At 46.3% G+C, this 24,799-nt stretch overlaps 1 protein-coding gene across 1 annotated transcript in view; it reads right to left on the bottom strand.

The window, feature by feature from the left end:
• Window positions 1-24,799, bottom strand: part of LOC122808377 — a 196,269-nt gene that overhangs the window by 151,064 nt on the left and 20,406 nt on the right. The window contains exons 2-4 of the mRNA XM_044079343.1: window positions 5,114-5,188; window positions 3,234-3,308; window positions 1,342-1,416 (exon numbers count right to left, since the gene is read on the bottom strand). Coding sequence (XP_043935278.1) covers window positions 1,342-1,416; window positions 3,234-3,308; window positions 5,114-5,188 — 225 coding nt within the window. The remainder of the gene's footprint in view (window positions 1-1,341; window positions 1,417-3,233; window positions 3,309-5,113; window positions 5,189-24,799) is intronic.

The raw sequence follows: 24,799 nt of genomic DNA, 5'->3' as shown, positions 1-24,799 counted from the left end.
ACCAAGCCTATACAGAGGACACCTTCTTTTGTGTTTTTTGTTCTAATAAAAAAGTAAATAAATGGGACTAAGATTATTATTGATTGGTGTCCCTCTAATGCAGGAAATATGCTACTTTAAATACATTATGGCCTTACGATGAATTCCTAATGCTCACTCTACTAGAGCTTAATATTCCTGGATGACAGTTTTGTAGAATACAAATCATGATGACATTTGTGGTGTAGCTACTTTGCCATCTTTTGATACCTTGACAAGAACTGCAAGCAGGATGTAATATCAAGACCTAGGTCTTATTTTGAGGCTACCATTACACAGAGTATCTTTTTCTGAAGAGGAGACTATCAGTTTGCAAGAGCTTGGGAAACTGTCCTATGAGTTACTAAGGATGAATCATACCTACTCTAATCCTAGAACTGAAAGAGTAGCTTTGTTTTTGGTAATGTATATCCCCATATTTTTCTAACTTCATGAAGTTTTTGTATATTAAATATTATCTGCCTTAGCAAGGTAAATTTTAGATTTGAGAAATAGAACCTCACAGTGCATTCTGGGACACAAGATGGTACTTTGCAGACTGGAAAGTCCTGTTTGCCATTGAGTCCCAAAGCCTATGACAGTCCTATAAGTTACCAAGGTAGTACATACTGTTCTGAGTCTCACATTATGGTATTTTCCAGAAATCAGTTTGTGTTAGTTCATTAAATGCAACTGAAACAATTATTCAGAATTAGTATGTATTGTGCTGCTCTCTAAATTAAAAAAAAGGAAAGTGGGTGGGGGGATGATTAACTTGCATCAGTTAAATTTCTAAGGTTCATTTGTCTTACATTCAAATTTTTGATGAGGCAATTGTAAAATCAATATTATGCAGCTATGGGACAGGGGGTAAGGAAATTTCCACTTACCTATGAGATTGTACAATCTCAACTATAATATATTTAGAGAGGAGTGGTTGTAGTGTGGGAGAGAGGCTTGAACACTGCAGAAATATTTTTATCTTGTTTGCTACAGAAATTTTTCTTTAATATTTTGTGAAAGTTAGTGTTTTAACTTCATTTGCATCCAGTGTTACAGGTTGCTGAAATTTTCACATGCAGACATACTATTTAGTAATTCCTGTCCTGTGTTGCCCTGCAGTATTTTCTTCATAGTGTATTTGCCATATCAGATGTGAGGCCTCAGAAATAAAAGGATTTGGTTCAAAGTTGATTAAGCTGGTTGCATTCATAAAATCAATGTTACTAGCCACTAGTGACTGTGAAATACTTTCAGTCAAAAATAATAAAGATGGAAATAAAAGAGAGGCTTTAAAGCATAATTCCTGTTATGAATGTTTACCTGGTTCTGAAAACTCACTCTGCATCCTGGAATCATTCATGTGTACTCCTTCAGTGTGGTCAGGAGCTGGAGAACCTAAGAAATTGTGAAGGAAAGTATAGTCTTAACCAAATATGTGAAAAAATGCACCAAGTGATCAAATATGATTCTACAAGCCTTCCTCAAGGTTACATTTTCTGAGACCTCCACTGCACCAACAGAAGTTCTACTTTGTCCTATAAAATGTCTCTGCCTTTAGTTCATCCCATATTTACATAGATTTTAAGCTTGGGACTTGGAAGACCATTTTCTTGGTAGCCATTATATCACCCAGAAGGAGTTTCAAGTTATAAACTTCTGTAGAATGATCTTACTTAGTGTTTTATAAAGAGAGACTTTTCCCTTTGAGCTAATCCCTCTTTTTGTGTAAGGTTTCAAAGAATTCATATATAAATCAATACATGAACTTGCCTAGCTTTCCCTTTTTACTGATCTTCTGAGAAATGCTTGCATGTACCTTATCACCAGTTAATGTACTGTGTGGCCAGAACCAAGTCTATAGAAAGGACACCTTAGTCTTTGTTTCATTCTGTAATGAAAAAATAGGTAAAGGGTCTATGATTATTGATGGTTGGTGGCTACTGATTGCACTGAATTTGCTACATTAAGTACAGAAAGCCCTTACCATGAATTCCTAAGGCTCACTCTACTAGAGCTACTAGAGATTAAGCTTGCTTGGTAATAGTTTAAAAATACAAATCATGATGACATTTGGATTGTGGCTAATTTGCCATCTCTTAGTAGCTTCACAAAGCACTGCAAGCAAAATGAAATATCAAGGCTTAGGTCTTCATTTGGGGTTACCATTATATGGGATATGTTCTGATGAGAGGTCCACCATTTTAGAAGAGAATGGGACACTGCCGTATGAAATACTGAGGAGGAATCTTATTTACACTACTGTTAAAACTCAAATAGAAGATCTGTTACTTGTAATGGAGTAGGTCTGTTACTGGTAATCTGTATGCCTATATTTCTCCATCTTTTTGAAGTTGTTTGTGTATTTTATACTATCAGTTTTAGCAGGGGTAATTTTAGATTAGAGATGGAGAACCTCACGCTGCATTTTGGGACATGAGAAGGTTCTTCACAGCCTGTGAAAGGCTTGTTGCCAAGGAATGCTAAAGCTTAAGAATTTAATGCTTTAAGTTACAATGGTCGAACATGTTCTTCACAATCTCAAATCATAGTATGTTTGAGAATTTAATTTGTGTTAGTTCATGAAATGAAACTGAAAGAACTATTCAGAATTAGTATGTATTATGCTGGTCTCTAAATTTTATGAATGACAGTTGGGGGGCACTGACCCACTTGAATTAGCCAACATTTCTGAGGTTTAATTGTCTTATGTTCAAATTATTGAGAGGTAATTGCAAGAGCAAGATTTTGGAGATTTGGCATGGGGGTAAGGAAATTTCCACGTAGCTATGAGGTGTTGGAATCTCAACTATATTACATTTAGGGATGAGGGGTTAGGATGTGAGGAGAAATGTTATCTTGTTCTTGCAAAAAATTTTTTTTTAATATTTTGGTAAAGTCAGTGTTTAACTTCATTTGTCTCTAATGTTGGAGTTTGTTGGAATTTTTACATATAGACGTACTATGGGCACATTCTTTTTCTATGTTGCCATGCAGCATTTTCTTCATATTGTATTTCACAAATCAGATTCTGAAGACTTGGAGATGAAAGTAACTAGTCACAGCTGAACAAAGTTTTTGCTTTCATAAAATAGATGTTATTAGCTACTATTGATAGTGAGCTATTTACAGTCAAAATAATGAAGCATAGTTGACATGCAAATAAAAGAGAGCCTTTAAAGTATCTTTCTTATGTTATGAATGCTCTTATTTACCTGCTTCTGAAAACTCACTCTGCATCGAGGAATCATTGGGGTGTAATCCTTCTGTGCGGTCCGGAGCTGGAGAACCTATGAAATAGTGAAATAAAGTGTAGATGTTCCAAAATATGTTAAATAATTTACCAAGTGATCAAATACTCTTCGACAAAGATTCCTCAGAGTTGCCTTTTTTGAGATCTCAACTGGGAGATCTAGTACACCAACAGAACTTCAACTTTGTTCTCTAAAAGAGACTCTGTTATTCATCCATTAGGTTAACCATATTTAAAGCTTGTGACTTGAAAGACCATTTTCATAGTAGCCATTATATTACCAAGAATGAGTTCCAAGCTAGAAACATTTTCTGCAGAACAAGCTTACATGGTATTTTGTAAAGACAGACTTTCTCTTTGAACTAAACCCTCTTATTTGTGTAAGCTTTGAAAGAAGTCATGTCTAAAGCAACACATCAACTTTTTTAGCTTTCAACTTCTTACTGATGTTCTGGAAAATGCTTGCATGTACCATATGATCAATTAAGATACTATATGGCCAGAACCAAGCCTATACAGAGGACACCTTCTTTTGTGTTTTTTGCTCTAATAAAAAAGTAAATAAATGGGACTAAGATTATTATTGATTGGTGTCCCTCTAATGCAGGAAATATGCTACTTTAAATACATGGCCTTACAATGAATTCCTAATGCTTACTCTACTAGGGCTTAATCTTCCTGGATGACAGTTTTGTAGAATACAAATCATGATGACATTTGTGGTGTAGCTACTTTGCCATCTATTGATACCTTGACAAGAACTGCAAGCAGGATGTAATATCAAGACCAAGGTCTTATTTTGAGGCTACCATTACACAGAGTATGTTCTTCTGAAGAGGAGACTATCAGTTTGCAAGAGCTTGGGACACTGTCCTATGAGTTACTAAGGATGAATCATACCTACTCTAATCCTAGAACTGAAAGAGTAGCTTTGTTTTTGGTAATGTATATCCCCATATTTTTCTAACTTCATGAAGTTTTTGTATATTAAATATTATCTGCCTTAGCAAGGCAAATTTTAGATTTGAGAAATAGAACCCCACAGTGCATTCTGGGACACAAGAAGGTACTTTGCAGACTGGAAAGTCTTGTTTGCCAGGGAATCCCAAAGCCTATGACAGTCCTATAAGTTACCAAGGTTGTACATATTGTTCTGAGTCTCACATTATGGTATATTCCAGAAATCAGTTTGTGTTAGTTCATTAAATGCAACTGAAACAATTATTCAGAATTAGTATGTATTGTGCTGCTCTCTAAATTAAAAAAAAGGAAAGTGGGTGGGGGGATGATTAACTTGCATCAGTTAAATTTCTAAGGTTCATTTGTCTTACATTCAAATTTTTGATGAGGCAATTGTAAAATCAATATTATGCAGCTATGGGACAGGGGGTAAGGAAATTTCCACTTACCTATGAGATTGTACAATTTCAACTATAATATATTTAGAGATGAGCGGGTGTAGTGTGGGAGAGGGGCTTGACCACAGCAGAAATATTTTTATCTTGTTTGCTACAGAAATCTTTCTTTAATATTTTGTGAAAGTTAGTGTTTTAACTTCATTTGCATCCAGTGTTACAGGTTGCTGAAGTTTTCACATGCAGACATACTATTTAGTAATTCCTGTCCTGTGTTGTCCTGCAGTATTTTCTTCATAGTGTTTTTGCCATATCAGATGTGAGGCCTCAGAAATAAAAGGATTTGGTTTAAAGTTGATTAAGCTGGTTGCATTCATAAAATCAATGTTACTAGCCACTAGTGACTGTGAAATACTTTCAGTCAAAAATAATAAAGATGGAAATAAAAGAGAGGCTTTAAAGCATAATTCCTGTTATGAATGTTTACCTGGTTCTGAAAACTCGCTCTGCATCCTGGAATCATTCATGTGTACTCCTTCAGTGTGGTCAGGAGCTGGAGAACCTAAGAAATTGTGAAGGAAAGTATAGTCTTAACCAAATATGTGAAAAAATGCACCAAGTGATCAAATATGATTCTACAAGCCTTCCTCAAGGTTGCATTTTTGAGACCTCCACTGCACCAACAGAAGTTCTACTTTGTCCTATAAAATGTCTCTGCTTCTTGTTCATCCCATATTTACATACATTTTAAGTTTGGGACTTGGAAGACCATTTTCTAGCCATTATATCACCTAGAAGGAGTTTCAAGTTAGAAACGTCTTCTGTAGAATGATCTTACTTAGTGTTTTATAAAGAGAGACTTTTCCCTTTGAGCTAATCCCTCTTTTTGTGTAAGGTTTCAAAGAATTCATATATAAATCAATGCATGAACTTGCCCAGCTTTCCCTTTTTACTGATCTTCTGAGAAATGCTTGCATGTACCTTATCACCAGTTAATGTACTGTGTGGCCAGAACCAAGTCTATAGAAAGGACACCTTAGTCTTTGTTTCATTCTGTAATGAAAAAATAGGTAAAGGGTCTATGATTATTGATGGTTGGTGGCTACTGATTGCACTGAATTTGCTACATTAAGTACAGAAAGCCCTTACCATGAATTCCTAAGGCTCACTCTACTAGAGATTAAGCTTGTTTGGTAATAGTTTAAAAATACAAATCATGATGACATTTGGATTGTGGCTAATTTGCCATCTCTTAGTAGCTTCACAAAGCACTGCAAGCAAAATGAAATATCAAGGCTTAGGTCTTCATTTGGGGTTACCATTATATGGGATATGTTCTGATGAGAGGTCCACCATTTTAGAAGAGAGTGGGACACTGCTGTATGAAATACTGAGGAGGAATCTTATTTACACTACTGTTAAAACTCAAATAGAAGATCTGTTACTTGTAATGGAGTAGGTCTGTTACTGGTAATCTGTATGCCTATATTTCTCCATCTTCTTGAAGTTGTTTGTGTATTTTATACTATCAGCTTTAGCAGGGCTAATTTTAGATTAGAGATGGAGAATCTCACAGTGCATTTTGGGACATGAGAAGGTTCTTCACAGCCTGGGAAAATGTTGTTGCCAAGGAATCCTAAAGCCTAAGAATTTAATGCTTTAAGTTACAATGGCTGAACATGTTCTTCACAATCTCAAATTATAGTATGTTTGAGAATTTAATTTGTCTTAGTTCATGAAATGAAACTGAAAGAACTATTCAAAATTAGTATGTATTACGCTGGTCTCTAAATTTTATGAAGGACAGTTGGGGGGTGCTAACCCACTTGAATCAGCCAAAATTTCTGAGGTTTAATTGTCTTATGTTCAAATTATTGAGAGGTAATTGCAAGAGCAAGATTTTGGAGATTTGGCATGGGGGTAAGGAAATGTCCACGTACCTATGAGGTGTTGGAATCTCAACTATATTACATTTAGGGATGAGGGGTTAGGATGTGAGGAGAAATGTTCTGTAGTTCCTGGAAAATTTTTTTTTAAAATATTATGGTATAGTCAGTCCCTGGGATTCATGAACGTTGCGCCAGGCGGACGCATAGCGTAGGCGTTACAATGCCAAATATGGCCTCTGAGCGATTCAGGTATGATCCAATCCCATGTGCACTACCGGCGTGCGCCGGATCTGCGCCACCTCCAGCGTAGGTATGCTAAACACCCCATGTGCGGTGTTGCACCATGCAAATGAAGGCATATAGCGATCCACGAAGTGGCGCAGGCGTAGCATAAGGGCACGGCAATGTAAACCAAAAAAAAACAGTTTACATTTACCCAAACATAACATAGGAGTAACGGAAGGCTGTCAATGTCAGGTATCACACTGTTGCCATATGCCAATGGCGAAAGACACAGAGAATGTCAAAAGAAAACATGCACAACATGTAAATAATAACATAAATGGTATGTCCACAGAAACTCACAGCAGAACCCCAGGACATGTCTGCAGAAGGTGCTAAACAATGAAATAATATGACAATGTCATAAAACAGCAGTGTAATACACATCAGCTTCACAGCCACAATACACCATGGTATGCATGGAAAGCCACATCCACCTTGCAAGGGTTGCCAAGGAGTCGCGGCAGTGTTCGGCGTGGTAACTATGAATTAGTAGTCAATGCCATGCAAATGAGGCAGATAATACTGAATCGCAAAACCCCCACTGGCGTAAGGCTGTACCAAACGGCGCAGCGGTAATACACCGAGGAGTGGCTCAGAGGGAATACATGTCACCTGCAGAGGGGTGTGCCACTGTAGGAGGAAGCACATTGGAGCTCAGCAAACCTGGGCTGTACATTGTACATCACAGCTGCAGGACCGGCGTGTGGGGAAATAGTTGAGCTGAGAGCACACAATGCGCGCAGAGGTGCATGTGCACAAGGATGACTACGTTCCCTTAACCCAGTCATGTGACGCTCGCCCCGCAAATAACATCGGATACAGGAAGGTGATGTTGAGAATATGAGGAAATGCGGAAGCAGTGTAATTGGAGTAGTAATGAGCAATCAACAGTAATCAACCCACGAAGGCCAATCGGCGGCAGCTGACAACTCTGCATGCAGAAACCTGCAAAACGGGATAGGGGAGGCATATGAATGCAAAGAAAGTAGGGGAGGTAGCAGATTGCAAAGAGTGAAGACCTGACACAGCAGAGCCAAGTAGACAGGCAGCATAACGGCGGTGGCACACAAAACGTACGATATGCCATGTCCCAGAAACTACACATGACAGGTCTCTGCAGGATGCATGCCAGGAAATAGTAGGTGCAACGTGCAGAAACAGTAAGGGAAGGTCGAAAGCTAATCCATTGCAGGCAAGAGTAATGCAAAACCAAAGGCAACAGTGTTGCAGTGCCAACGGTAAAACACAGAAGATAATCCCCAGATACGGCCGCAGAGACACACCCTATGACATCACCGGGTGTACAGCACAACAGTATAAAGTGTGAATGCACACAACACACAGCCGTGTATTCCCAAACGCCGCACCATAGGTGTAAACACACGGGGAACTTTTAAAATGTACATGTTGGGTGCTGCCGTGGCCGTGATCCATCAGCATGTGTCAGAGACAGACGGAGTTGTGGAGGAGGGTGCCGACAAATACGGTAGGCATCAGAGGAGAAGGAGAGTGTTCAGACCAAGGGTAACCTACCAGGGGCTACAAGACCTGGAGATAGTAGAGCGTTACAGGGTGGATAGGGACACGTTACAGCAAATAGTGGAGCTGTGCCGGCCATGCCTGAGAACAAGAAACAACAGAGGGGAGCCCATCCCAGTGGACACAAAGGTATGTGTAAGCTTGCTAATACTGGCCACAGGTACCTTTCAAAGGCCAACTGGGGATATAATGTGCATCTCACAGGCATCAGCATCCAGGGTACTACACCAGTTTCTGGATGCCATGTTACCACATGCCAATGAGCATATATACTTTCCCAGATCCCAGGAGGAGTTGGCTAGCAATATGTGCCACTTCCACCATGTGGCACAATACCCGGAGGTACTGGGTGCGATAGACTGTATGCACATACAAATCAAGTCACCACCTGGGGAGCAGGGTAGACGCTACATAATCCGCAAGGGATTCCCCTCCATCAATTGCCAGGTCATGTGCAATGCGCAGGGCTTTATCATGGATGTGTGTGCTGGCAGCCCTGGAAGCTACCACGACTCCCATATCTGGCATGCCGCACAGCTGTACCAGGTATTCGCCAGGGGGGACATCCCACAAGGCCACCTTGTGGGGGATGCTGGCTATGCACTGGAGCCATGGATGATGACTCCCATCAGAAATGCACACACACACACACATGCAAGAATGCCATAATGAGGCACACGCACAAACCAGAATAATCATAGAGAGTGTGTTTGGGATGCTGAAATCACAGTTCCGGTGCTTGGATACATCCGGTGGAGCCCTGCAGTACTCTCCAGGCACATGTGCCCACATATTCATAGTATGTGCCATGCTACATAATATGATCCTGCGGAAGCAGCTGCTGCAGGGACATAATGGCGAAGGGCCACAAAGCCCACCACAACTGCCAAGGCCAGTCCAGGCACAGAGGGTTCAGGACCATGAACACACTGTGCCAGCCCCAGTAGGCAGACGGAGGCGTACCCAATATGCCTATGCCCTGGCAAAGAGGGAACGTATAGCACATACTCTGACAGCGTAGGCCCCATGGACTGACACCTCCCTACCTGCACACACAGTGAAATGGACGGCACACAAACATGGCCACCCGTAAAGTGTACCGTATGGGTGGCCCCATGTGTGACTCCAACATAGGCAGCACCCAAACACTGTACACCCAACAGCCAGCGGAGCATGGAACGCCAACAACTGAACCGTATGCGGGTCCTACAGCAGACAGCGTTGCTGTATGCTGCCACGTTTGCCGCAAGGTGTATACATATAGACATGTAGATATGTGCATATACAGATATGTAGATAGATATAATTACATATATAGAAATATATGTACACATATACATATAAGTACTACAGGTAAGACAGGGAATCAGAGGGATGTAAGGTGACAGAGAAGTAACACGCGATATCTGTACATAGTATACATAGTGAAAGACAACCTGAGCATCCGGGAGGTTTAACAGAAGAGGAAACCGCCACCCATGGAAAGGTCAACATACCGAAATGCATAACCGCGAGTCGGAATGATCGCCAGGCCACAGTACAGTAACAGTACATGCGCGGGTAATACTATGATGATATGAGGGGGGAGGTAGACACTGCCGCCGGTGATGCGGCCCACGCAGGTACTGTGTGCAACCGTCCCTGTGACTGCCGCAGTATGTGTATGTGTGCGGTGAGGGTGCCGTGTGTTTCGCTGTGCGAGTGTAATGTGTGTGCCTCTGTAAAATGTGTATGTTGGTGCCATGTTAGAGGCGGAGTGGAATAACATGTGTAGGCATACAGTACACTAGCCACAGGCATATGTACACCAGTAGTCCCAAAGTAGTACTGAGAGCCCCACCCTGGCTAGGCGTGTGGCAACGTATAACGATGCAAAGTGAAAATGTCCCAGAATGTACCACAGGAATATACCCCACATGAAATGGAAAGGACGTATGTACTAATGAACGTATGTATGACACCGATATGCTAATTGCAAAACGATACGTCAGCAAAGTCACACAGCAGTAGGTATGTACCGCGGAAATACGCATGTGCTACCCCGTTACTGACCGTGGCCACGTATCGGCCCGTAAACACCGCTGTGTGTTCTACAACTGTCAAACAAGCAATCACCACCTGAATAGGTGGCAACCACTGGCAAACAGGCCATCCCAAGTACAGGACCACAATGACTGTAAATATCTGGGACAGAATGACAAGGGATAGTCGTCACGTACAAACAACCGCAGATATACCACCAATGTGACGGAGGAATACATGCAGGAAGCACACACGCAGGCGATACCAACACCACATGACAACAACACAACCTACACTCCCAGAACAACAGACAATTAACTGTCAACTCCCCAGGCAGGGATGGAGCACACAGACAAGCATACCGTGTATGTAGAGATGCAAGGCCCACAACCCGTATCCGTCACCTACAACCTCCGATATTCCCCATCGTACATATCAAAGGGATACAAGCCGTAATAGCAGCACAAACATACAGGCAGTCAATGACAGCTGCATAACCACAACATCTCGTGTGGGAAACACTATCAACAGCGGATGCATACTTGCATCCGTTGTTTAAAGGAATCCAACAGCTATGTTACACATCCGAATGCAAAACGCCATCAACAGACGCCGTCAGGACAGGGACACCCACATGTCGAACATAATACCACACCCAACACACACAATCTATGGCTAACACCACTGCGAAATGTACCTGTCACCACACATAGCGGCTGCAGTTACACATAACATAACACAATACAGACCATCTCCACGAAGGTAGGGCAAATAGCCAACGCCCAGGTGAGGAATGCAACCATACCCTAGTTACGACGCGTAATGTACGAATGGAGTAGATGCACAGGTGATATGCGCACAAGTACACACTGAGGAACAGCAATTGGTATGATGAACCCACATGTTGCAGGTATCGACGGATATAAGGATGACTCCCTGGATATTCAAACCGTATGCTCATACCAAACCAGCAGTGTACAATGGAAAGAGTAACAAATAGGAATACCGATACACGGAACGAAAAACAGAACGAAACACTGACAAGGTATGTAGAACCCACGATATGCACGGGTGTGTAACGCATGATGTGTATGACGAAGCTGTACTGCATGTGAATGGTGTTTGTAAGTAATGATACTTGTCCATAATGCAGAGAGTGGTGAAAGGTGGTTATGTAGTGCTATCCTGCTGAGCATACCAACGACTGTGGACACCATGTGCACAGCAGTGGGACATCATGTACACAGCCGGGATAACACAAGGGCTGCCACAGGGGGGCATAACAGAGAACAATGCTACACCACATGCCGATGCTGGCAGTGGATGTCCAACAAGGAAGTGCCATAGCAGGGGATAGGACATGTATGTATACTGTCACAGCACACATGTGTATGGGCATATACCGTCGATGTCATACGTAATGTGCACCCGACGTGCACATATGCCTTGCAGTAGGGGATACTATGTCAACTATGTGTAATGTAAAGCTGTCATGGTGGATATGACAGACATCATACACAGTATCACAGGCATATCATGCATAATGGAGTTATTGCCTATTGGTATGTACAATAACAGGATACATATGGCCTGTAGATATGGGACAGAGTAGTAGCATAATAGCCATCCGAAATGGAAGGAACACCAAGTAACCATGGCCAAACGATCTGTAGCAGGTGCAATGTGGGCAACAATGAAGTCTGGCAGGTCCATGTGTAAACACATGTGCAGTGTACACAGTAGTGTCACTTCCCCATGGTAGTGTCCAGTGAACAGCAGAGGTGGGTGTCAACTGCATGTTTACACAGTACTGCTGCTGTGGTGGTACCATGACTATGTGTCACTCAAACAGCAAGGGAGCTATCACATGAACAGTGCCACTGTGTGTCCCTGTGGGATGTGCACAGGACCTATGTTCCACAGCATGGTGTGTGTTGTGTCTGCGGAAGTAACACAGAAGCCCAGCCCATGCAATGTGGCATGTGTGCACATATCCATGAGTGGTCCGTTCACACTGCCCACTGCAATTGCCATGTATGAGTACTACATGCATCAGTAATGCGGAGGACATGGTCCATGTCAGAGCAGAAGACACCCCTGTGTATGTGGTATGCAGATGTGTACAGATGTGTTTTCCGTCTGTCAGCTGCATATGTAAACTGTCTGAGCCTGGTACACATCATGGCATGACAATGCTGTGCCATGTAAAGTCGTAGCTGTTGTGGAAGGTACACCACAAATGTGGTATTGTAACCTTGCCCGTGTGTAGATGTGTGTATGCCACAGGTACAATGGCTACCTATGTACCAGCATCACACACAGTACAGATAGGTGTGGCCCTGCAGATGTGTACCCATGCCACAGTGGAATACGGCAACCACAGCACCATGTGGGGCATTTGTGTGTACAGCAACCATGTACAATTTGATATGCATGTACGGGACAGTATCCATGTGATACTCAGTGGATGAATGTTGCTATGCAAAGGTGATGTGCATGCACCATGTGTCATGCATCCTGATGCCATGACACCCACATGATATATCTGCCACACGGACACCTGTATGGTTGTTATCAGTATGAGCTGGTGGAGCTATAATGGTGCCAGGTATGTAGATGTGGGATATCTAGGCATGGACAGTACTCTGTGACAGCATGTTGTGTATGTAAGCAAATAGTGAACATGAGGGGCCCCATGACTGAGGACTGTGTAATGCCATATGTACCTGACATGTAGTAGGTAGCATGATATGCTTGCACCACTGTGTGTCCTGTCCAGGAGTCATATAGCCTAACATCCTGCAACACAGGGTATGATGTGCAGGTGGATGTGTACGTTGCCAATACCAGAATGTGGAATGGTGCTGAAGGGCAATGTGAGGACAATGTCTGATCTGTTGCCCTCTATACCACACCAACCACCCATGTAATGGTATGACAGGTGGCCAGCATGTGTATGTGGTGTGCTGTGGCACACAGAAGCCCAACAAGGGTGCCAGTAAAGGCATGGAGGTCATCAATGAGTGCGTGAAGCACGTTTGTGAGGATGTGCCCCAGTGCCATACAGAATGGTCCAGTCATGGGTGTACGAATGCAGTCCCACACGTGCAATGCAGTGCCACCCATGTGTAGTGCGATAGATGCGGCAGTGTGATGGTCAAGGTACACAATGTCCGACAACAGGCTAGCAGTGAATTCAGTGAGCTGGTGTGGAGACACATACCAAACAGGTTGGCGGGACATAACAGCTAGGGAGATCGGAAGGTGACATTGGGACAGTGTCTTAGGACATAACGTGTGCATGGCAGTACCATGTATGTGTCCACAGGGACACTACGATGTCCATGTATGGATTGCAACCCTGTAGTGAGTGAAAGTGTGTATTGTTGGTAAGTACACCATTGCCTGGCATGTTGCCAACATTATCTCAGTCTACAATGCCTGGGTGACTGTTGTACGTGACATCGAATGTGGATGTAGCCAAACAACACAGACATACCACCACACTGCCTGAGGACCCACACTGCAATGTGCGGCAGTCATGTGTAGGTAGCTAGCCTTGGAGCATGTGATGGACCACGAGGACCCACCATGGCTGACAAGTGATGCACCCAACACATGTGAATATACACCACCGTGCAACAGCCTGCACATGTGCCCATACAGCAGATGTGCATGGAACATGACCACCACCGTGGCGCCATGTCTCTGTGTGGAATAGCATGGTCCCTACCATTGCGTACATGCTACGGAAGTGCACTGTGGTATGTGTCAGCATAGTTATGTACAATGTCCAACTGCCGGGGTGTCATGCCATTAACAACTCCTGTCAGCAGACGTCAGTAGTACTGGCTGTAGAACACATGTTCCATGTATGCTGCGATGGGTGTGTGTCCAGGGTGTGGCTAGCAGGGCCGTGAAGCATATATGTTCATCTACCAAAGGGGGGACAACCCCAGGTTTAACACACCAGACACATGGAGGTATCGTGCATGCTGAGGGTAGTGTAGGTATGGTATGTGTTGTGTAATGTGTCACCCAGCTAGGTGGAGTGCATGCCTCAAGCATGTGTGGGTACATGGGTGTCCATTCTAGGGAAGTGTGGGTTGCTGTCAGCACATGGCAGTATCAGCTGTCTGAGGCCCAATGTACAGTATGACAACACAGACAGCATGTAACCTGTGGTGTACAATGTAAGCTCTGTTGCGTGTTACAATGTGTCTAGCGGTCACAAACATGGGTATCTGAACATGGAGCACCTATGATGCATTGTGTTCGGCAAATATCCAGTATGTGTGCAAAACACTGTGTGATGTCGGATACCCTCACCTGTGTGTGTTGCAGTCCAGGTATGTGCCTGGGAGGTATGATCCGTGTACAATCTGTACTTGCAGGTGTGCTGTGCAGAGCATGGAGGCAGGTCCCAGGCACTGCAGATAAATGTGAGTGGTGCACTAGTGTGTGTGCCTTGCTTGTGTGCAGCACAGTGGAAGGTGCAAGATTGTCCCACATGACCCCATGCCGTGCCTGCCTGTTACAGCCCTGCTGGAGACAGTCATGTGACACCACCACAGAGGCAGTATAGCATGTGAAGATGTACATGTGTGCTCCACACCCCAGGCAGATGTCCGCAGGTCATGTGTGCCACAGCAGTGTGGTCGACCAGGACTGTCATAGTGGTCAGATACCACATGCCTGTATAAGTACAGTATGAGCATAGTCAACAGTTGCAGTGACAGAGTAGGTCAATGTACAGTGTCCCTGTGTTCAGACCACTGCCTACTGTACACTTGGCTAGGCACACACCCAGAGGGTGAATATACCGGTGAGCCATCACATGTCCCAGTACACGTAGCCTGTGTAATACCATCACAGGGCGGTCACAATAACATGTTGTATGACAGATATGTTGTACCAGGTGATGTGTCATGTGTGCATATGTTGAGTTGCACAGCTGTTCACACGTCTGCAACATATCAGTGCATGATGCCTAGTGTAACATGATGTGTGGAACTGCAATGTGATCCACAACAGGGTCATCTGAGACAGGTGTGTTGTGAATGGTGTAACCCATGGTTCCACGGGATATACACTGGTGCTGTTGGCTGCCATGCTGGGGGCCACCAGTGGTGCCTGCAGTGGTCATACAGACATACTGCACACATTGTTCTGGCAGGAATGTCCATTGTTGTAAATGATGTGTTACTACGTGAAGGTAGGTGTGTGTTGCAAATGTTACCCATCCAGATGTGACCATCAGGTGCAGTCATGGTTGTCGACAGCATCACACCCATCCACAGCTGTCAGAACCCTGTCCCCAGAATGGGTGTCAGCCGCCCTCGTACTGTGTGACCTATGTGCAGATGGTGGAACACCTCCTACTGGCTGGCTAACAGTGTCATCTAGGAAGGCTATGTGATGGCTGGAATACTCTGTTATAATGTATAATGCTGGTATCCCAATGATGTACATGGAATCACACACAGTAAGCCATGGCTGGCATGTAAACCATGTACAACAATGACTGTGTGACAGACACAAACAATGCGGAGCCATGTTGAACATGCACCCATGAGAACACCAAATGAGGTATGTTGCACATATCGATGTACAACTGTCAGCTATGGGCACAGCATGGATGCAGACGCATATCCCCCACAGGCAGTACCACGCCATGTAGGTAGGGGGCATTGCATGACTACATGTGACAGTTGCTGTACCGCCACATGTACTGCATATCCGTCATGTAGGGGTAGCAGTGGTACGTGACTGTTGGACATGCCTGTACATATGACCATGTCCCACAGGATATGTGTTACGTGTGTACAACACGTGTTGTACCGTCATCAAGCTGTGAAGTGTATGGCTGCCAGTGTACCTGTGTGACATGTTCTGCAATGGGTGCAAAGGTACGCAGTAGTGCATTGCATGCCCACATGCCCCACACAGGTGCATAGCCTGAACATACAATACAAAGAGGGTGTTGGATCATAGCAACCCACAAGAGGAGATGGGTATGGGTGGCAACCCACTACTACCTGTCCAGGTAAGGTGTGCATGTCCATGACACATTAGCACCCGAGAAGCTAGCAGTACAGGGTGGCATGCATATATGTTCACTAATACCCCTGTGTGTCCCACCACTGGCCTGTGGACAGACAGACACCAACACAATGTGCAGCATTGACATGTGCACAGCACATCACCGCTGGCTACTGTAGAACAGGCTTACTGTGTAGACATGTGCACAGAATGTCTGCGCCAGCCACACTCAAACACGTTATGTGTTGAACCCCACCATTATTGTAGCCCATGCCACAGACAGATGTTCACGCATCTGTGTATGTACATCTGGGAATGTCCCTGGCCTAGCAGTATAGCTGTGTCAGTGTTGCAAACAACATACTGAATGGGCTGTGTGTGTGAGGTGTGCGTCATATGTGTATGGTCCGATGGATGATACCATCAGTGCCCCTGCTATGTGAACATCCCTGCCCCCATACATGGATACCTATGCTGTGCCCAACACCACGGTCCCTGTGGGAGGGATGGTGCTGTGTGGTGCACCAGCTGACATGGGGGTGGCAGCAGGCACTGGATGTAGACATATGTGGTACCCATGTCAGGCCAGGCAACCATCCATGTGCATGGGATAGCAGTGTGTGGGCACATACAGCACTGTGTTGAACAATATCGCAGCACATAGCACCTGTCAGGGGTAATGTGTATGCATGGATGTGTGATACCAGCATGCACCATACACACCCCCACCAAGCAGCATGCTGCCTACCTTGCAGAAGGCCATTGTCCACACCATGATGATAGACATGTGTAATGTCCATATACACATAGCAATGACATAAGGAATGGACAGCCACCCTGCCAATATCAGTAACCCCCAAGTGGGACACATCCCTGTGCCATGTATGTGACATAACCTGCCATACCATGCAGCCCTGCCCAGCAAGGCTGCACGTGCTATCACAGTCATACATGGTGCGATGGACAAATGGCACTTGCACTATCAACCATCCAGAGCAGTAATGTGGCACTGATGCACCCTGTGGTATCACAGGTGCTGTGTGTTGGTGTGTACAACATGCGCGTGCACATGCTATGCATGACCTTCCCTGCTAATGTCATATGGTTACACAATTTCCCATGTGTATCACATGTGCAATACAGGTGAGCCGTGGCAGGTTGTCCAACACCCGTACAGTGCTGTGTAGATGTACATGGCACAACACATGCATGTACAGGTGTCCATGTGTATGTGTGCAGTGCCACTGCTGATGTTCATAATGGCTGCGTACGTGATGCCTAGTGACATATACACAGCATCCAGGTGAACAGTAAAACTGTGTGCACATTGGGACATGTGCCAACTGGTATGAACACAGGTGCAGGCAGGTACACATGTCCACAGCAGGTTACCATCAACATGGTGTGTGTACAGTGTGATGAGTTGACACACAGATATGATATGATACCCACTGCTTAATGGTGTGACGGCAACACGTCAGCTGTGTCAGTGCCATGATGCATCGCAGAGATTACTGTGCAGATGTCGTACATGTCATAGCAATGTATGTCCAGCGGTATGCCAGTACATCAGTGTAAATGTGACTTGTCACCATCATTATGTCTTACAGATAATGCCACGTTCCCGGCTGCCAGCCTTCAGCCGCCAGGAGGATGACGTAATCATACCGTTGCTCCATGACAACTATGACCTGCTATTCAGCCATGTTCCACAGCAAGCACAGCAGCGGGATGACCTGTGGCAGGATATGCGCAGGAGGGTGAACAACGTGGGTGGCAACAACCGCACCTACCAGCAGATACGCCGACACTGCACAGACCTAATATGGCACGCGAAACAGGGTGCCGCCGCAATCGCCAGAGAACAAGGTGGGACAGGTGGTGGGCCACCAACCCAGCACCCACTCACACACACGGAGGAGCTCCTGGCCAGTCTGGGGACACCCAGGGAACATCATGCAGAAACACTCGCTGCCATCATGGAGGTGGGTGTCTCCCAACCAACGAGCCTGGAGCTGCCTGGTAAGTCAGTCTTGCATGTGTGTATGATAACTGACGTAGGTGTGGGTGTCACAGTACACCACATAATGTACCAACACATGCCAGGTATATGGCCACACAAGCTGCATACTACAGTATGCTACGTTGTGTTTGCAGACATGTGCATAACACATGCTACCACACAGGTACATGATGTGACATGCACAGTGCTTACTGTGGCTACAGTAATGGATAATGTGTATACTGTTGTGTCGCCCCTATACAGGTACCTCTGGTGTGTCGCACAGCCATGGGTCTGTCGCAGGTGAGACTGTTGCTAGTAACAGGCATGTTACAGTGTATAGATATTCGCTATGTGGCCAGGTATGACATGCACACCTGGGTCTGCTCCAGTCACGGTATACAGGTTGCACCACCTGACACACACGCCACCCATGTACAGTAGATACAACTGTTAGTATACACCGGCATGACACCACATAACTCATCGGTGTGATATGTGCAGTCAGCTATGCATACAATGGTGGAGGTGTTCTACAATGGCTGCATATGTAGTATGCATCAGAATGCCATTTGCGGTATGCACACAGTACCACATAGTGAGCTGTGATCTGGCCAGCACACAGGTGTTACCAATGTGACCTATGCCCCTGCATTGTGTGCACACGTTGTGACATGGCACATGACATGTCCCATGCACGTGGTGTTCTGTCTGCAACATTGTCACACCATGACATGACCTACGCCCGACATAGCAGACATCCACACTGTCTGCATAGCCCTCGGGATTGTGACACCTCAGACTAGTATGGGTGTATGTCACATGGGCCACCACAGGGATGTGTACACGATGCCCATCACACACAATTGTCCATGACCCAGTCAAACATGGCCATGGGTGATACCCACAGGCATGTTGCCACACAGTACATCTGGAGTGGGTAGTCACTGTTGCACTTTGTCCACACATAGTGCGATCACTGCTGTAGTGGACCACCTGTACATCTGATGTGGTACACCAGACAACCGCAATGCCTCTCTGCAGCCACTGGAGGTGACACCAATGTCTACCATATACGTGCTGTGGAACAGCATGACTGTGTTGCTTACATGGCAATGCAATGTGTCCATGTTATGCATCGCACAGAAACATACCTGTGTCTTGCTGCCATGCAGTGGCACAGTGCCTGTACTCCCCACTGTATAGCTATGTACACAGCTCACACCAACCACACCTGCACGGACATCTTTGTTACACATGCATTCTATCTGTAGCCTGTACACATAACACTGCACTGTGACATCCAGTTTGATGTGGTGCATGTGGTGGGACACCATTGTCACATGTCCACATGTTATCGCACATGTTGGCGGAGTACATGACAAAGTGACGCCAGCCATGTGTATTGTTAACCTGCCTGTGGCCACACGGTGTATCACGGTGATGCATGCAAACTACCATGAATGTGTGCACTGCATGCCTACTGAAATGACACCTGCTTGATGTAGTGTGCACCCCAGGGCAGTATGCATACTACCACTATTAATGTCTGGTCTGCATTCACTGAGCTGTGGTGTGGGAATGCTGCATGCCATCTGCAATATCACATGCATGATGTGTCTGCGTGTGTGTGTCAGCGTGTGTGTGTCTCTGCATGTGTGTGTCTGCGTGTGTGTGTGTCTGTGTGTGTGTGTCTGTGTGTGTGTCTGCGTGTGTGTGTGTCTGCGTGTGTGTCTGCGTGTGTGTAATGTATCTTACAGTATGTCTTTGTATTCACAGGTGGTGTAGGTGCGTTCCCCTCCTGCGGTCCATCTGATGCTAGTGTCCCCACAGATACTAGCGGTGATGACCATATGCATGAGGCACAGGCAGGGTTGTCAGGGGCAGAAGCTGTGCCATTGGTTAACATCCCACCTATGTCCCCTTCATCTCCGCACACGGTTCTGATGCCGACACATACCACATCACCGTTACCCATAGAGGAAGGACAGTCAGCATCTGTTGGCATTGAGCAGGAATGTGTGGTGGCTACAGAAGGTGCGGGTACACACCATGTTGCCAGTGTAATGACTGGTGATGTGCCACACAGGCATGTGGCTGGTGCTGCTCGTAGGAGGAGCTCTGGTAGACATGCACCTGCTGTACAGGATGCAGCAGCTGGTATCACCAGATGCATGTTCCAGACTGTAATGGCGGCACAGGCACGTGCTGAATGGCAGAACCAAGAAGGGCAGATGCTGCAGAGGGCCGCAATCCATTCCCTAAATGAGAACATCCAGTCATTGGCGAATGCTCAACAGCAGCTTGCTGATGTTCTGGATAGGCGATTAGGTGAGATGGTTGGAATCCTCGACCGAGGCATGTCAATCCGCGAGCGTGAGCTCTCTGTGCTGGAACACCTGGTAGGGGTGAGGCATAGGACACATGGCCGTAGGCCAGCAACACCACCTAGTGTAGGTCGACGTGTGCGTGCCACCTCTCATGCCCACTCACACAGTGCCGGTAGCAGCAGCAGTGCAGCTGGTGCTACACCAACCACACCAGGACACAGCAGGCTACGTGGACGTGGCCCTGGCTGGTCCCAGCGTGGACACAGTTCCAGCAGACATGTGTCATCGGAGAGTGGCCACTCCATACCTCCACCCGGTAGTGCCCGTGCGACCCCAGGCAGGCACGGGTCACATGGCCGCAGATGGACACAGTGAGCCGTACAACCTGCACTGTACAGTCTGGGGCTGCCAAGTATACCCCTTTGTAGGCATCACAGATGGCTGAACTGTGTACACACATACCCACACACAGCAGACACAACTGTAGGGCTCCACCACATCCACATGCATTCTGCACAGTTATGCCCAGTAAATGCACCGGCCCTTACACACACACATGATGTCATCCATTGGTACAGCCTATGCCCCTGGCACACATATCACCCTGTGCATATGATGAAGCCTCTGCCGCAGCACTGTCATCCACACCATCGGTGCACGGTTATGCAAATATATTCTGATGCACAGGGTGGACAAGTTAGTGAGAGGTGTATGTGATATCTGTGTCCGCATAGTGTGTGATGTGTATGTTGCAGTGGTTGTGTATGACAGGTGACAGGTGCGTATGTGACGTGGGTTGTGTACTGACATCATGCAGCAGACATACCATGTAGTGCAGGTGCAGCATACATTGAGCTGTGTACACGGTATGCGTGACGGTTACATGTGTAGCACCATGTTGGTTCTGTTAACCTGTATGCCTCATATGGTGTACTTGCATGTGCCTACTGGGAGCACTGTTATCAGTCCCCCATGTGTAGCTGTAGGTTACCCACAGGCACATCTGGCAATATCAGCATACCACAGGTACCTGCAACCTGCATGGACTCCTACATAGGTACATAGGTGCATAGGTACATACCAGGCTATGTGCCCTACGGCATGTGTAAGCCTAGCCAGAGTGTGTGTGGCTTTCACCACCCCTTAGGATGAGGATACTATATCCATTGGTCTGCTGTCCCTCTGTCCAGCAGTGACACAGAGATGATGCCTGGCGCATACCTACGATCTCCCATCCACACGTCAGGATTACTCTTGGACAGAGTCAGTGAGGGTCTCTGCTTCACATGGGCTGGGAATCTTTTCCATGTTGTAGGGGGTCTCTGGGCGATGACCCTGTCCCTCCAGCACATCCTATTTATGTCCATGTTGAGGTTTCTGTCAGTTGCTTCCGTGCCCATGGTTGTTTGGAGCCTAGGAGGTGGAACGTGTCCATGTCACCCAGGTCGGACATGGCCGTGTATGTCAGGCACAGATCACCTCAGAGCAGACGGTATGAGAAGGTATACAGCCGGAGTCCCCTCAGTCGGGCAGCATGTGACATATGTTTCAGCACCTTTATCCCTGTGTTGTGGAACGTTTGAGGTCCTTCCGAGTGCTGCAGGTGTCAGGTTAGGTACATTCCAAATGTGGCGTTGTACCTAATCATTGGTCTGATGTGTGAAGAGTACAGGGGTACAATGACCTCCCCTGATGTGGATGTGAATCCCTTCATGACAAGGTGGGCACAGTGGAATGTCTTCCCAACCACATTGGCAATGTGAGTGTCGAGAGAGGTTACCGACAGGTTTGGTACGCATGTCCCTGATCACGTCCACCATGTTTAATGGATTACCACCTATATGGTAATTTGGGGTGAACATGTCTTTCCCAAAGGGTAGGTCTATACCTTCCCTGGCATGTAGCTTCAGGCCATGGCTCTGGCACCAGTTATCCATTTCTATGAGACCCCAGGTGGATGTCCTTGTCTGATGGGGTGTTGAGTATGGTGGCCGGTGTGCAGTCATCTGCATACCTTGTCTGCCACAATCCCCCTATGTTTATATGCACATTGGAAAGTTGAATGCCGAACAGGAGCGGGCCCAGGACTGAGTCCTGTGGGCCACCACTCGGGACCAGCTTGGAGTCTGACATGGCACCAGGAACACAAACCCTGTGGGGTTTGACCTCCATCCAGTTGGCAAACCATCGTGTGACATATGTCTCTACATCTGCGCTGGTGAGCCTTTCTATGATGCCCACGTGGAGTGTGGTTTGAACGCTCCCGCCAGTTCATGGTAGTCTGTGCAAACCGACGTACCCCCATCAATGGCCTTAGTGACTCCTCCAAACAGGTCGACCAGGTTTGGGAGGCAGGATCTGCCCTTGACTAAGCCGATGTGGGTATGTTCCGCATTTGCCATACACCAATGTCTTTATTTATGGGCTCCAGTATGGACCTCCCCACAGCTTGCAGACAAGGCTTGTCAAGCTTATAGGGCAGGGATGTACAGAGTCCATAAGAGCACTACCCTGGTGTAGTGGGACCACAGTTCCCGTATGCCATCCATCGGGACGTAGCCCGTAGTAAGGCTAAGATGAAACAGCAGCCTTATGTGCGGGTGAGGGCCTCAATGAGGTTGTGTAGCACACAGCCAGGACACCATCTGGTCCCATTGATGCTGTGTTCACTGCTTAACAGATATCAGCTCTCCTGGGCGACAGGATGTTTGGGAGGCTAGACTCTAGTGGGATGGATACGTCCCTCTTGGGGGTAGATGTATGCATGGAACCTGTCCGCTGGTTTGTTGGCAATGTCTGTGGGTTCAGTGATCATTGTACCATTCTGGAGTAATTCTGAGCATAACTGTGTGCTTCCACCCATGTTCCTACCATAGCTAAGGAAGGCCTTATGGTTGTCTTATGTGTCCTTTGCAGTACCAGTCCCACAGGCGGCCTTGGATGATTGTATGAGTGATCGTATGTTAACGCCGGTATTAATCAGTGATGCCTTCCCTGGTACTGATATTGCTCTGTCATGTAGTAGCTTTCAACTCTTGTTGTACGGTTTGTCAATGGCTGGGGTCCATCAGACCATGTGCCTGCCTTTGGTGGACAAGGTCCTGATGTTATCAGGATCGCTTGGTGCAGACATTCCTGGGGGTGCTCATAGAAGGCATTTGTAAGGGTTTCATCAGTGTGGCCTGTGTTTACCACTGGCATGGAGGCCTTGTAGGGTACCACACCAGTCATATGACGTGTGTGGTTCGCTGTGGAGAGGTCTTCACTGTGGTCTCCCATGCCGGTGTTGGGTGCAGGATGCGGATCTCCAGTGAGTTCACTATATGGTCTGACCTCACCATTGAGGGATGTACATCCTGTGTGGAGCATGTCGTCCCCATGTGTGATGATCAGAACTAGTATAGTTCCCCCCCCTTGTGGGTATGGTGCATGGTTGTTCCACAGCATTCAGGTGTATGAACACCTGGAACCTTTGGTGTAGGGTGTTGTGTCCTGGGTAATGTTCCCGGTCTATGTATGGGTGGTTGATGTCACCCAATATGACGGTGTTGTGAGAGCATTCATACTCACCAGTGTCTTCAGGAAGGCTGTGCAGGTATCCTGGGTTTGGGAGGGTGGTCTGTAGCATGCAACAAACTGTAGGGCAGTCCTACCCATGGTTAATTGCACCTGGATATTCCCCGCTGCTACGTGCATTTCTGCCAACCTGGAGGTGTGTGTATCCTTCATGGAAATGGAGACTCCTCCTCCTTCTGTGTTAGGTCCGGGTTATGGTCCTGAACGCGTGATATGGGGTATGACCCGACAGTGTTGGGGTGCTCTCAGCAACCCTGAACAATGTTTCAGTCACAGCACTGACATCGATGTCCTCCATACTGAGGAGGGCATTTGAGGGTGTGCAGATTGGGCATAGACCACTGGCACTGAGCAGTATTACCCTGTCTGTTCTCCAGGTTTGTAGTGTAGGGTGGTAGGTTTATCATTCCAGCCTTGCCTGCAGTGGGCACTGTGGGGTGGCAGGTGCCTTAGCCAAACCCTTGAAGACCAGGGGCGACACCCTCCCG

The sequence above is a fragment of the Protopterus annectens genome, chromosome 8.part0 (assembly GCF_019279795.1).
Source record: "Protopterus annectens isolate FY-2018-M chromosome 8.part0, PAN1.0, whole genome shotgun sequence".
In the NCBI taxonomy this organism is placed as follows: domain Eukaryota; kingdom Metazoa; phylum Chordata; order Ceratodontiformes; family Protopteridae; genus Protopterus; species Protopterus annectens.
The sequence above is the reverse complement of the archived record's forward strand: the minus strand, read 5'-3'. Positions and strand labels throughout refer to the sequence as shown.